Below are 12,987 nucleotides of genomic sequence, written 5' to 3' on the forward strand. Positions count from 1 at the left end.
GTTTTATTAAGAAAACATTTGTTGACTCAACAAAATTTGAGCCATTTTAGGTACTAAGGATATGATGGTAATTGAGACAATATCCCCTGTTCTCATATACTTAACATCTAGTAAAGACAGTCAATAATTATAAAAAGGGACAAATTAATAGAATAATATCAGAGAGTAATGAGTGCCATGAGAAGATGAGAGCAGGGTAATGAGATAGAAGTGATCTGGAAGGATAGGGAAGGTGTCTAGGGGAGCTAATACTTGAACTAAGACCTAACTGAGAAGAAGGAGCCAACCAGGCAAAGGTGTGGGGGAAGGATATTCCAGGCAGAAAGGCAGCAAGCACAAGATCCTGAGTTAGGAACACTTGGAGTGTTTAAAAATCAGAAAAGGCCAGAGTGGTTGAAATAAAATGATGGACACACAGTGACATGAAATCACAGAGAGAGAGGGCAGTAGGAAAACACAACAGTTCAACATTTGCTTAGAGATTCCAGTCTTTTTCACAACAACATATAACTCCTATTGAAATTAGTCGTAACACTTGTACCTACAGCAAAGCAACCATGTTCCAATAATCAAGAACCATACACTGAATTTTCAAGAAGTACCTCATTCAAAGTGGGACATCAACATGTCAAGTGTTATGATATACCAAGCTGAACTGCACCTATCCCAAGACCTAAGTGTAAAATGTTCAAATGCCCGTAAGAAACATTTCTGGAATAGAAAAAGCAACTTGGTCTACCCAACCTAGAAAACAGTTGTATTAACTAATTATTTCCAGCTAACTGTTTTTTCTACTAAAATATGTACTCTGTGTACCTAAATAAATTACCTTTCCCCACTCACAAATGAAAAAAAATTACGATCTTCATATACCTCAATATTTCTTTTTATATGCAAGATAAGCCAAGACTACACTATATGGTAACTAACTTGAATTAAAAAAAAACTATATACTTCATACTGTTTGATATATCATTTGTAAAGGGACGTAGTTTAGAATTAAATTGTTTTAAAATTCTTTCACGTTATGGGGCACCTGGGTGGCTCAGTGGGTTAAGCGTCCGACTTTGGCTCAGGCCACGATATCATGGATTGTGAGTTCAAACCCTGTGTCGGGCTCTGCGCTGACAGCTCAGAGCCTGGAGCCTGCTTCAGATTCTGGGTCTCCCTCTGTATCTGCCCTTCCCCTGCTTATGCTGTCTCTCTCTCCCTCTCTCCAAAAAATTAATAAAACATAAAAAAAAATTTAAATTCTTTCACATTAATGATAGTTATTTCCAAATTTAATAAAACTTAATTTAGGACTGAAACTTGAGAGTACTTACTTATAATCTTAAGTTATTTAATGAACAAAGACATTTAATTAAAAACAGGGAACAAGAGGTGGCAACCCCAAAATCATTAATATAAAACCAAAATAAAGTTAGATTTTTATTCATTCAGAAGTATTTAATAAGAACCTACTAAGTGTTTACGGCAATAAAAATAGTAAACAAATAGGCTAAAATTCTGTCGTTGTGCAGCTCACATTTAGTTATAGGCAGAGATGAAGGTTGACAGGTAAGAACAAAGCACGGAAACTTGGGCTTCACTCTTGACTCTTGTCTCTTCCTGTCCCTGAAATCCCTCTAAATCCTTCTCATCCTTTTTCATCCCACTGACACTGTTTTAGACAACCAACATCTCCTGCCTGTATTCAGCCAACAGCTTCTTAAGCAGTCTCCCCTGCTTCCACACTATTTTCAGCCTATTAGCCAATTTGCCTGGCTGTATAGCCGCAAGCAATGTCTTCCTTATTCACCAATGATTCTATTTCCAGTGTCTAGCATAACACCTGGCACACACTGGATAACCAGTACATTGCTTAGTGAACATAAAACGCAGACACGATCATGTCACCACTCTGCTTGAAATTCTAAAATGACACCCAGATGCTCTTAGGATCCTGCCTAAAAAGCCTTGAAGAAGCAGCACATCCCCACCCACATATCCAGAATCATCCTTTACCATGTCCCTCGCCCTGTACCACCCAGCCATAAAATTTGTTCCTCCAATGTGGCACACTTTCCCAATTCTGAATCTCTGAGCCCGTTGCTCCCTTCTAAAGCACCTTTCTTCTCTACTCCTTCCCCTGACTTACTCTACCTCAGCTTTTGATTTCAATCTGAATATTGCTTCCTTCGGTAAGCCATCATGACATCCCCGACCTGAGTTAAGTGCCTACCCCATTTGTCTGGCCCATCACAGCACTTCTTGGACTATGTACTATCCATACTATACTATACTATAATTGTGCTCTAATTGCCTTCTTAAACCGTGTGTGCCTCAGAGATGTGAGCTCCAGGAAAGCAAAGGCTATCCAGCTTGTTCACTATCCTCAATTCCTAGCTCAGTGCATAACACATAGCAAGTATATTTAAAACAACATTCAAAAGAAGGCCAAGAAGAGCGGTGATTAGGACATTTTGGGAGTGCTCTGGTCTACTGCCTGAGGACTCTTCCAACAAATGCCATGAATATCTATAAAGACTTACTCTATCTTGTGGTCTAGTGTGAGAAACCCATTACCTAAAATCTTCCCATTTTTGGTCCACTACTGCTCAACATTCATACCTCTCCAAGGTATGGTGGACATTTGCATATATCTACTATAACAGTAGACTGTGGGATGTCTTTATAATATATATTTATATAGAAAGACTTTAAAAAGAATTATTTACTTCTTTAATTTATATTCCTTAAAAGAGAAGGATAGGTCACCTAATTCTTAATAAACTGTTCTACACAAAGTACAATGAAAACTAAGGGGAAAAAAGGTACATGTTCCATGTAAAGACTGTCTTAGTTAAATCTTTTTAGGGGCGCCTGGGTGGCTTGGTCGGTTAAGCGTCCGACTTCGGCTCAGGTCATGATCTCATGGTCTGTGAGTTCGAGCCCCGTGTCGGGCTCTGTGCTGACAGCTCAGAGCCTGGAGCCTGTTTCCGATTCTGTGTCTCCCTCTCTCTCTGCCCCTCCCCTGTTCATGCTCTGTCTCTCTCTGTCTCAAAAATAAATAAACGTTAAAAAAAAATTAAAAAAAAATCTTTTTAGTAAGTTTAGGATTATTAACTATACTGAGTTTCTTCAATTCAACAAATATTTATCACGTGTTAGCATTGGCAGGTGGCATAATAACTACCTGTTGACTCAAAATCATTTATTTGATGTTCTAGAAGGTACTGAAAGAAATATAAAATTCAATTCTTGTCTTATAACATTTTTAATCCAGGTGAGAGATAAAATATAAACATATGTGAGATGCAGTAAAACACATGTGCTTTGGAATCAGACAGCTGGAGGTTATGACCTAGTACTACCATTTACTAGCCATACGATCTTCAGTAAATTATTTAAGTAGTTTAAGCCTCCGTTTTCTCTTCTGTAAAATGGTTACAATAATAAATTCCACAATCATAGGGTTGTTGTGAAGATTACATTACACAAGGCAATGAATTTAAAGTGCTTAGCACAGTGCTTGCATAAAATACTCCTTCGATCAATGTGAACTATCTATTAAATATTAACACAACGATAATTAAATAAAGTAGTCAATCTTAAGTGGGAAGAACTAACCTCGGCTAGAATTACAAGCTTCAGGTAAATAACAGAATACAGAAATTTTTCTCTCTCTTTTAAACAAGAATCGGACAAAAATCTTGGGCGTGTTTACCAAAATAGGTAAAAGGAAGTGAACAATTTTCAGGTATCATCTGTATAGTTCATGTGTCTACACCTTTATTAGGTAAGAGGGCATCTTTTTTTCTACTCTGATTATTTAACCTAGCAAATTCTTCTACTTTATTTTTTGTTTTCTTTACTTGTCCATCTAATGGTTTCTGTCAATGAAAAATGCAGCTCAGTACACCAAGTCCTCTTTATTCTTCTGACTTATGTTAGCAAAAACACTTCCCCACTCTGGATGTGTCTTCCCTGTGGAAAGAGCTCCCTTACTGTAATATTCTTAGATTCCCCCCAGGGCTTTTTCTCGCTTGCCACAGAAGAGGTTTAGTGCCTTATCCGACTTTTAAATTTTGGAATAATAAACGGAACGTGCTCACTGATGCTATTTAACTGGAAGGTTAAGTCTAGTTAGTTCTGGAGTTCAGTTAAAGGACCCATTTTGCAGGGGCGCCTGGGTGGCTTGGTCGGTTAAGCGTCCGACTTCGGCTCAGGTCATGATCTCACAGTCCGTGGGTTCGAGCCCCGCGTCGGGCTCTGTGCTGACAGCTCAGAGCCTGGAGCCTGTTTCAGATTCTGTGTCTCCCTCTCTCTCTGCTCCTCTCCTGCTCATGCTCTGTCTCTCTCTGTCTCAAAATAAATAAACGTTAAAAAAAAAAAAAATTTTTTTAAAAAAATAAAAAAGTAAAAAAAAAAAAAGGACCCATTTTGCTCTTGCACTAAGCTACAACCTTTCATCTGGTCTTTATCAGGAATAAAAGTATGATTTTGATATCCTTTTGGGCTTGTTTCTCAATGTCTTCAGAACCCAGGCGAGCAAAAAAGGTAGTACTACTTACTCCTTCAAAAATCTCAACAGATTATACAAAAATACTTCATGTCTATTGTTAGGATACTGAAAATAAGACAGTGAATGAAACTCTGGCCCTGCCATCAAGTAAACAGGCACTCACTGGTCAGACCACCATCTTAAGGAATGCATTACGCTACAAAAATTGCAATCGTCAGTCAAATCTCCTCAGATAAAAATTCCCTGTTTGGAATTACACACAACCGGATGCTTTTATTCCACCAGTGCTGGACACACAGACCCACACAGTTATACGCTTTCTATGTCACAGTCAAATACATAAATCATCATGTTCACATTTAAGCAACCTGTGGCATCTCTAAACTTATTGTAAATTTAAAACCTTATTTGTCATGATAAACATCTATTCCTTGGAGGAATGATATCAGGGGTTTCATTACGGTCAACTTCAATTGACAGATAGCACTTATACATGATGTTATTTAAGAATTCGTAAGCCAACTGGGAAAATGGTGATAAGCAGAGAAGCAAATACTAATTTTTAAAATGTGTGTCTAAGCACAGATCCACAGGCCTTCGTCTGAGTCCCTTTAGAAACAGTTCTGATAAACTGGATTATCTTATTTCCTAGTTAACAGCAGATTAGAAAGGGCAAGTTAGAAACAAAAGTGTTAGAAACTAGAAAATGCTAGAGACACAGGCACATTGAACAGCAGTTTAAAAAAAAGAGAGCAGACATAAGAACTCCATTAGACTATAAACTCCATGAGGGTAGGAACTGATTTCTTGTTCTATACTATATTCCCAGTGCCTAGCATAGTGCTAGCCCATGGTAGGTAATAAATAACAGACGAATAATGCAGTATTGAATAAACTACAAAAGCTAACACTCTAGATCTATATTCTTTGTAGAAAGAAATAGTTTTACACACCACAACAGATTCTGAAGACAAATCCAGATTAACAAAAAACACTGATTTTCTTAAGAATGACACCAATTTTGAAAAAAAAAAAGTTAACTATATTTAGAATGGTTGCTTTATAAAGAGAGAAAAAGGGTAATATCCAAAATGGCACCAATAAAAAGAATGTCGATAAGCTTCAGTTCTCTGAAATATTAACTTATTTCCCTAACTATACTGGATAAAGGAGTTATTAATATAAAAATTTTGGTGGTAAAAACCCCCATATGGTCATTACTCATTCTCAGGCAAGACTGTAATTTTTAAATATATCAACTTATATGAAATGTTATATAAATACTAATGAGAAATAATAACGTAATGAGTATACACAGCAATATTATATTCATTACTTACAAAGTAAATACAGCTAAACGTAACAGTATCTCAAAATAGGTAGGAAAAACTCACACACTCAGTTCACTATAAACAGCATTCTGAAGTTTCTTCTCCCAACCTATTTTTTTAAAAAAAGAATAAAACATGTGAACATATTAGTTTTAAAAAGAAGCATACATTGTAATAAAGCATATCTCACTAAAACTCTGACATCATATTCATTTGTGAAAGAACTTTATCAGTTGTCAATTGCTGTGTCAGTGTTATTAAGGAATTATTTCTCACACATCCACTGTGTCCATTGGCAAACACTGAGTAGCCAAATTCTCAACATATTGTCTTTTAAGCAGAACTACCACACCATCTTCTCCAGATGGGAGGACCATTGCCCCTTCCACGGCTCAGGGGCTCAATGAACGCCAAAGCAGAGCTAAGTGATGCACTGCTGGTGCTATGGGGGATGTGCCGAGGGAAGGGCAAGAAACAGTCAGGCAACTGACAAAGACAGATCGTAAGCAGTCACAACTAACTACTTCGTAAACTCCTGAACAACAGAAACATTATTAGAGGTACCCCCAGACCGGTTAGCCTGGCTTCTAACAACTTGAACTTTTCTGGAAAAGTAAACCACTTAACATCTCAATTTCCATGTGCAAGGGTTAGGATAGGGAACCTCTCTTCTTGCTGTCAAGAAAATTAGGATTTCCTTTTCTTTGAAATGACAGAAAAGAAGAGGGGCGGGGGGAAGTACAGAAGGAAAAGCAGCCATGAACAAAAAGTAAAAGAGGAGGTGCTTAGCGAGGGAGATTTCTTCACACATTCAGGACGTGTTTTGATCAGGCAGTAAACAGTATTTAAAACTGGTTGCTGCAAAGCAGTGATTCCCACAGTGATCCTGAATTTTTGCAGCATTTTATAGAAATATCTGAAAGTTCTAATTCTCCTCAACTAGAAACCTATCCAGACACTGTTTCACAATTTTGAATGAGTAACTGGAAGGCCGGTGATAAAATATTCCCTCCAAATAAAGTATTTCTTTCTTTTGCCTTAACAGATTAGGAGGAAAAAAGCAACTTACAAACCTGATATTTTAAAGAATTCCTTAATATCTTCTTTTAGTGATTCAAGTTTAATCTCAGGTCTCTGAAGACTGGCCTAATTTAGAAGAAAAAGAAGAAAGGAAAAGACAGAGGTCAAAAGTCGGTCATTTACAAAGGAGTGTCCAAACGTGCACACTATTTTAAAAATTCCTTTTTGAAGTCAGAGCACCTCAGAATTATCTAGAACAGCTCATAAGAAAGAAGACTTTTTCACCTACTCTTAAAATACAGGATCTGTGATGGTACACTGCAGTCTACGCCACACATAAAAACTTATAGCTTAGGAATATTTAATATTTTTATCTAGAATTTTCATCTTTATGAATCTTAATATCTATTTTTCTAGCAGGAAGAACACTCAGCTTTTATAAACCCATTCTCTTAATATTGTGTCAAACATATACAGTGGCATTTACAACTAATGACCAAAAACCCAGTTGCATCCCTAATAGATGGATTTTTCCTCGTCAGATTGCTGCTCAATGCAAACCTGCATTTGTTGTGCGTAATTACAGAAAACACATAAAATTACTAGTTCAAAATACGTATTCGTGTCTTCTTCATCTCCACGTGCATCCTTTCTATTCTATTCATTTTTCACACTGTAATATTTACCAAAAGTGATAGTTTCCTCAATTTATAATGGCTTCTGTAATTTTCAAAGTGTTGATCTCTCATCATCTAGCTTTTTCTATCAAATTTTAAAAGCATAGTGCTTCAGAAGGCATTTCTATTAGGGTTAACTCACGATAAGCATTTCAAACGTTAAGAAATCAAAAATTGATCTTCCACTCACTACTTTGCTCCTTCTCTTCTATTTTTTAATCTTCATCTATGAAATGACCATGTACCAGATCTTCTAAGTCAGAAACTTCAGTTATTCATAATTCTACTCTAACTCTTCAAGGCACCGACCCCTTTCTGGGAACATGCAACATGACATTGGAGACAGTGAGTTATTGTTTGCTTTGGGTTTTTGCTGTTGTTGTTGTTGCTGTTTTTCCATCTCCCTGATTTCCACATAAAAACAGACCAAGCAACTGAACGGGAAAACCAAAACCCCACGGAAAACATTTACAACAAAACTTGGTGATAAGATATCCCCTACAAACTTCAAATACAAACGGTTGGGGACAAACCAATAGCCACAAGACTTGTACGGTATTAGCGCTTGTGCAGGAAAAAAGCAGAAGGAAGTAAGCAGTGTGGTATGTGATGGATGTGAAAACAGGAGAACCCCAAAATAGCCAACACTATTTTCACTGGAACATACGATGAGCCAATTTTAGAACAGGAGCTAACACTGGGAGGGGTTTTGCCCAACTGAATACAGCAGATGAAGTCAAGAGACTGGAGCAGCCGAGCGGCTATGAATTCTTGACGCTGACCAACCAGCGCCCCCTTTCTAGACAAGGTCACACTAAGGAGAAAATCCTGATAGAGTAATAAAAATTGAGGATGACAGGGAACCAATGGATTGCCTGGAAAAGTGGTAAATAAAGGAAAAGGCATGTATCTTGCCTTTCCTATAGAAACTGCACCACAGGGTAATTCCGTAATAGATAAGGGGAAATGTTCCTTGATAAAAAGTATTCTAGCTGATAACTAAAACAGATGTGATATCATCAGAATATCACCATTCTGCAACCTCTAACATATGACTAACTCTAGGCACTGAGCAGCAATAGCTGTTAGCTTTACAAAAGACAACCAGATATTATGTGCTTCTTAACGAAAGAACACTCTAATGCCAGCAGTGATGACCACAGGGGAGACACTCAGTCTGATCAAGCCAGTGGTCCAGCTGTCAATTTATAAGTCATGTAAAGGACAGACAAACATGCTAAGTTGCACCATGAGGGTGCAATCAGAAAAATCCAGGATATGAGAAATTCTAAAGGTCAAATGGCTCTGTTCTTTAGTTAATAAAGTGTAAGGAAAACCAAAGGAAGGAGAAAAAAAAAACAGTAGATTAAAAAAAAAAACATAACAAAAAAAATTTTTAATTGGCAAGACTGAGTTAGGGTGTCTTAGTGTGAGGGATATACCCTTGGTTAATAAAACTATCAAGAAATGCAGGAAAGTGATAACCATAAAAATCAGGTTGTTGGGGAGGGAGGAGTTTGTGATGAGTGGGGCAAAAGGAAGGGATTCTGGTGTGGCAAAGTTTCATTGTTTCACCAGGGTGGTTGTTACAAGGTTGTTCATTTTATATTTCATTACATTATAGGTTTGTTTTATAAAGTTTCTATCTGTGTTTTATTTTACAATAAAGAGCGTCAAAAAAGAAAAAGAAAACTACATCTCCCAATTTATTCTCTCTCCATTCTAAAGTCCCACAAGTAAGCCTAAGTCCTTACCATTCCTCATCTGGGTCAAGGTAACAGCTTCTGAACTGGACATCTTGCCACTTTATTTACATTCCAATTACTCCCTAGGGAGCATTCTCATACTCCCTTAGCCTACTTTTTCTTCTTTCTTAGCATTCACTACCTCCTCATATACCATATGATTCATGTATTTACTGTGTTTATTGGCATGCTGTCTATCATCATTCACCAGAAGCGGTGAGCTCCCTAAGGCAGAGAGGTCTTTGTCTTTTTGTTCACTGCTGTATCCCAAGTGCTTAGAATAGTTACTTTCACACAGCGGGTGTTCAATAAATGTTTGCTTGAATACATGAACCAATTTCTCCCTTTACTAAATCCATCCTCCAGCGTCTTCTTCCCCAAACAAGGCTTTCCTGACTGCAAATCTCCACAGCATACACAGGAAGTCTAAACTGTTCAAAAGGGCACACTTGCCCTTCACGATGTAGACCAACTTACCTCTCCAAATTTATCAGCTGCCCCTCCACCAAGCTAACAACATCCTGTCTTTTCTTACACCTCTTCCCTCAAAACACCCTACTCCTTAGTCACAGTGAACTACATTCACTGATCCCCCAACTGCCATATATTTTAAGGGTTCCAGGCCCCCCCACCCCTTGCCTACAAAGATAGTACACTCCGTTTCTCTGTGATGGCATTTATCAGATTACACTGTAATTTTCAGCTCACCTATTTTTCTTTTTGACTCTTAAATTCAAAGGCAAGGATTATGAATTCGTTTTTGCATATCAAGTATTAACTCTAGTAATTGTTGCGTGACAAAATTATATCGATCCAACCATGTCCTAGCCTTTTTAACCAATTTTCACCCAAATAAACAAGGAACTTCATAAAACCTATGTTTTAACTAAAAAGACTGGTTTCCATTCTGTTATTCCTAGGATTTTAAAAGCTGCAAAACCTGGCTCATCATTCAAAAGTACTAGAGCAAAAGGAAATAGATTTTCTTTTACTAAGCTTATATTTGGAAATGACTCAGAAGTCACATAATTTAAAGAATTTCAAGACAAAAAACTGGTCATTCCTCCTAAACATTTTCAAATATTTTAAGGTTGCTAGACTTCCTAGATATATTTTTTTTAATCAAAGGCAAACCAAATTCCTAATCATCAACAGAATTATAAAAATCTTGAGAAATTTGAAAACCAAAAGCAGGGTCACTGATAGGAGGACAACATGGTAAGACAGTTCTCAAACATGTTTTAGTATAGCAGCATAATCCTTTTTTCAAATGAAATCTGAACCCAATGAAAAACCGTACTATATAAAATACATGGAAAGTGATATAAGTAGACAACGCAAAGGAGTGTTTTCTCATTGTCGAAGGTATAGTTATATTAAAAATGTATGTCTTTATTATGCTATAGCCTCAATAATCCAGTTTGTTTTTGCACTTTGCTTTGGTTGCTCAATATAAGGAAAAAGTCTTGATTCACAGAGATCAGTGCTTTCACTTTTAATAGCCTTCCTGGCCATGTCAGCACACTCACAAATTAAACTGCTGCAGGAAATCGAAAGAGTAATGGGAACTTTTTATTTTGAAAACAAATCCCGAAATCATTTACTACAAATACAAAAATCAGACAAGCTTCTGATGCTTATAACTGCTAAACCTACACATATCATGATGTTGTTCCCACACGATTTGTCACTGGCTGGCTTGTCCCACATCGCAGCAGTCCACCACGAAGGGAGCTTTGTTGAGCAGGTGCACCTACACTCTTCCTACCCCTGCAGTAGGATCCTCGCCCAAATATTCTGAAAGACTCGTGCAGAATTATATCCTTCCTCATCAGCGACACATTTCTAAGTGTCCTTAACATATGAAGATGATGAAAGCAATAGGGTTTTATCCTGGGACCTATTTAGAGACAAGTTAATTTGGAAGCACGACGGTGGATTATGAAGTATTTAATATAAAAATGCATCTGAAAGAGTGTTGCTTCTTAATATATTTTTAAATTAAGAATTTTTAAATGAATAGGACATTTCCTGAGTCCTTGGATATATCCGAGCACAGTTTTGAAACTACTTGGGACTAAATAAGGATAGGATTTGGCATCAGAAGACCTTGAATTATCTCTCAGCCTTATTTATTATCTTGGTCAAGTCATTTAACCTCTCTGTATTCTCTATTCTCAGTGTTCTTTATCTAATAGGGAAAGTAATATCTGAACTAGGTTATTGTGAGACTCACATAAAAAATTTTTCAAAGTTATTTTTAGGCTGTTGAAGTCCAGTGTAGATTAAAGCTGTGTTATAAAATATAAGAGAAATCCAGATGGCAGTGGACGAAATGTAAAAGACTTCCAGGGAAGGAGTGCCTGGAGGTACAGGTTTTTAAATCTACAACAAAATGTAAGCCTTTCTTTAAACAAAATGCCTTTAGCTCACTATGAGAGCTGGCAAAAATATGATCAAAAATATAATCTAATGAGAGTGTACATTGCCCCGTATATATCCTTCACCCATTTATTTATGTTGACATTTCTGACATCCTCTACCATTCTGCACTGTAAAAACACATGACTGTCTCTGCCCCCTCTGCCCCTGACACACACACACACACACACACACACACACACACACACACACAAATCCAGTTTCTTTCCACGTCCACCATAACAGTCTTAAGCCAAAGCATTAGCCACTGGCCATCCTAAATTTCTAAACCTGGTGAGTAAAGAAAATTGGAGAAATAAGTGGCTAATGTCGCGGGTGAGTCAAAGAAACTGGGAAGTAACGTGAGACTAGATATTCCATGAAGAACAACCAGGGCACAGCAAGGTCTACAAAGAGGGTTCCAGTGATCTTTTAATTCCCTCTAAAGAGGCCCCAGCCTATCCATTTCTCTCACTATGCCACCATGCTAATCTTGGACTTCATCTTTCTGTGTCTGAAGAGTCACAGAATTTCAGGGTTAAAAGAAACTACAGAGTTTTTATAGGTCAAATAACCATTTAATAGCTGACTGTCCTCTCAAAGGGGTTTTGTAGCTTAAAAACTCTAACTCAGAAACTCTAAACTAGCTTTCTAGCTTAGAAACTCACTACATCCCTATCTTAGCCAATTCCATCTTTGAATTATTCCATTAGAAAATTCTTTATTATGAGCTAAAATTGACTACTCTTACCATCTGCCACCATCACAAACACACACACACATAATGTCACAGAAAATAAGCTTAATCCCTTTTCTGTAAGAGACCCTCAAATATTTGAAGAAAACTACTGAGTCTTCCCTAAAAGCTTCTTTTATCAAGGTCACATATATTTACAGATGTTCCAAGTTCTCTTTATATGACAGATTCTTCTCACCACCCTGCCCATTCTTCTCTGGGCAAAGTCTAGTGCAACCAGTCCGCTACTGTAATAACTTCCTAACTGACCTCTCTACTTTGCTCTTTCCACTAGACCCCTGATTCTCAAACTTTCAACGCTCAGGACCCTCACTCTCTTAAAAATTGAGGATCTGAGAGTACTTTATGTGGATGATATCAACTGATATTTATAGCATAAGAAATTAAAACAGAAAAAAACACATTTGTTTATTATTATGGAATTTCCTCAGAAAATTGGAAACTGAATTACTACATGATGCAGCCATTTCAATTCTGGGTATATACTCAAAAGGGACTTGAACATATATTTGCACACGCACGTTCATAG

General features: G+C 37.2%; 1 protein-coding gene across 3 annotated transcripts in view; it reads right to left on the minus strand.

Moving 5' to 3' along the window:
- TBC1D19 (TBC1 domain family member 19) overlaps nucleotides 1–12,987 on the minus strand; it is a 147,650-nt gene that overhangs the window by 115,257 nt on the left and 19,406 nt on the right. For 2 of the 3 annotated variants that reach the window (XM_045474319.1, XM_045474320.1), the window contains exons 2-3: nucleotides 6,912–6,984; nucleotides 5,902–5,947 (exon numbers count right to left, since the gene is read on the minus strand). The exons of the other annotated variant lie outside the window; for it this stretch is intronic. In XM_045474319.1, the coding sequence (XP_045330275.1) occupies nucleotides 5,902–5,947; nucleotides 6,912–6,984 (119 nt within the window). The remainder of the gene's footprint in view (nucleotides 1–5,901; nucleotides 5,948–6,911; nucleotides 6,985–12,987) is intronic. 3 annotated transcript variants of the gene reach the window in all.

The sequence above is a fragment of the Leopardus geoffroyi genome, chromosome B1 (assembly GCF_018350155.1).
Source record: "Leopardus geoffroyi isolate Oge1 chromosome B1, O.geoffroyi_Oge1_pat1.0, whole genome shotgun sequence".
In the NCBI taxonomy this organism is placed as follows: domain Eukaryota; kingdom Metazoa; phylum Chordata; class Mammalia; order Carnivora; family Felidae; genus Leopardus; species Leopardus geoffroyi.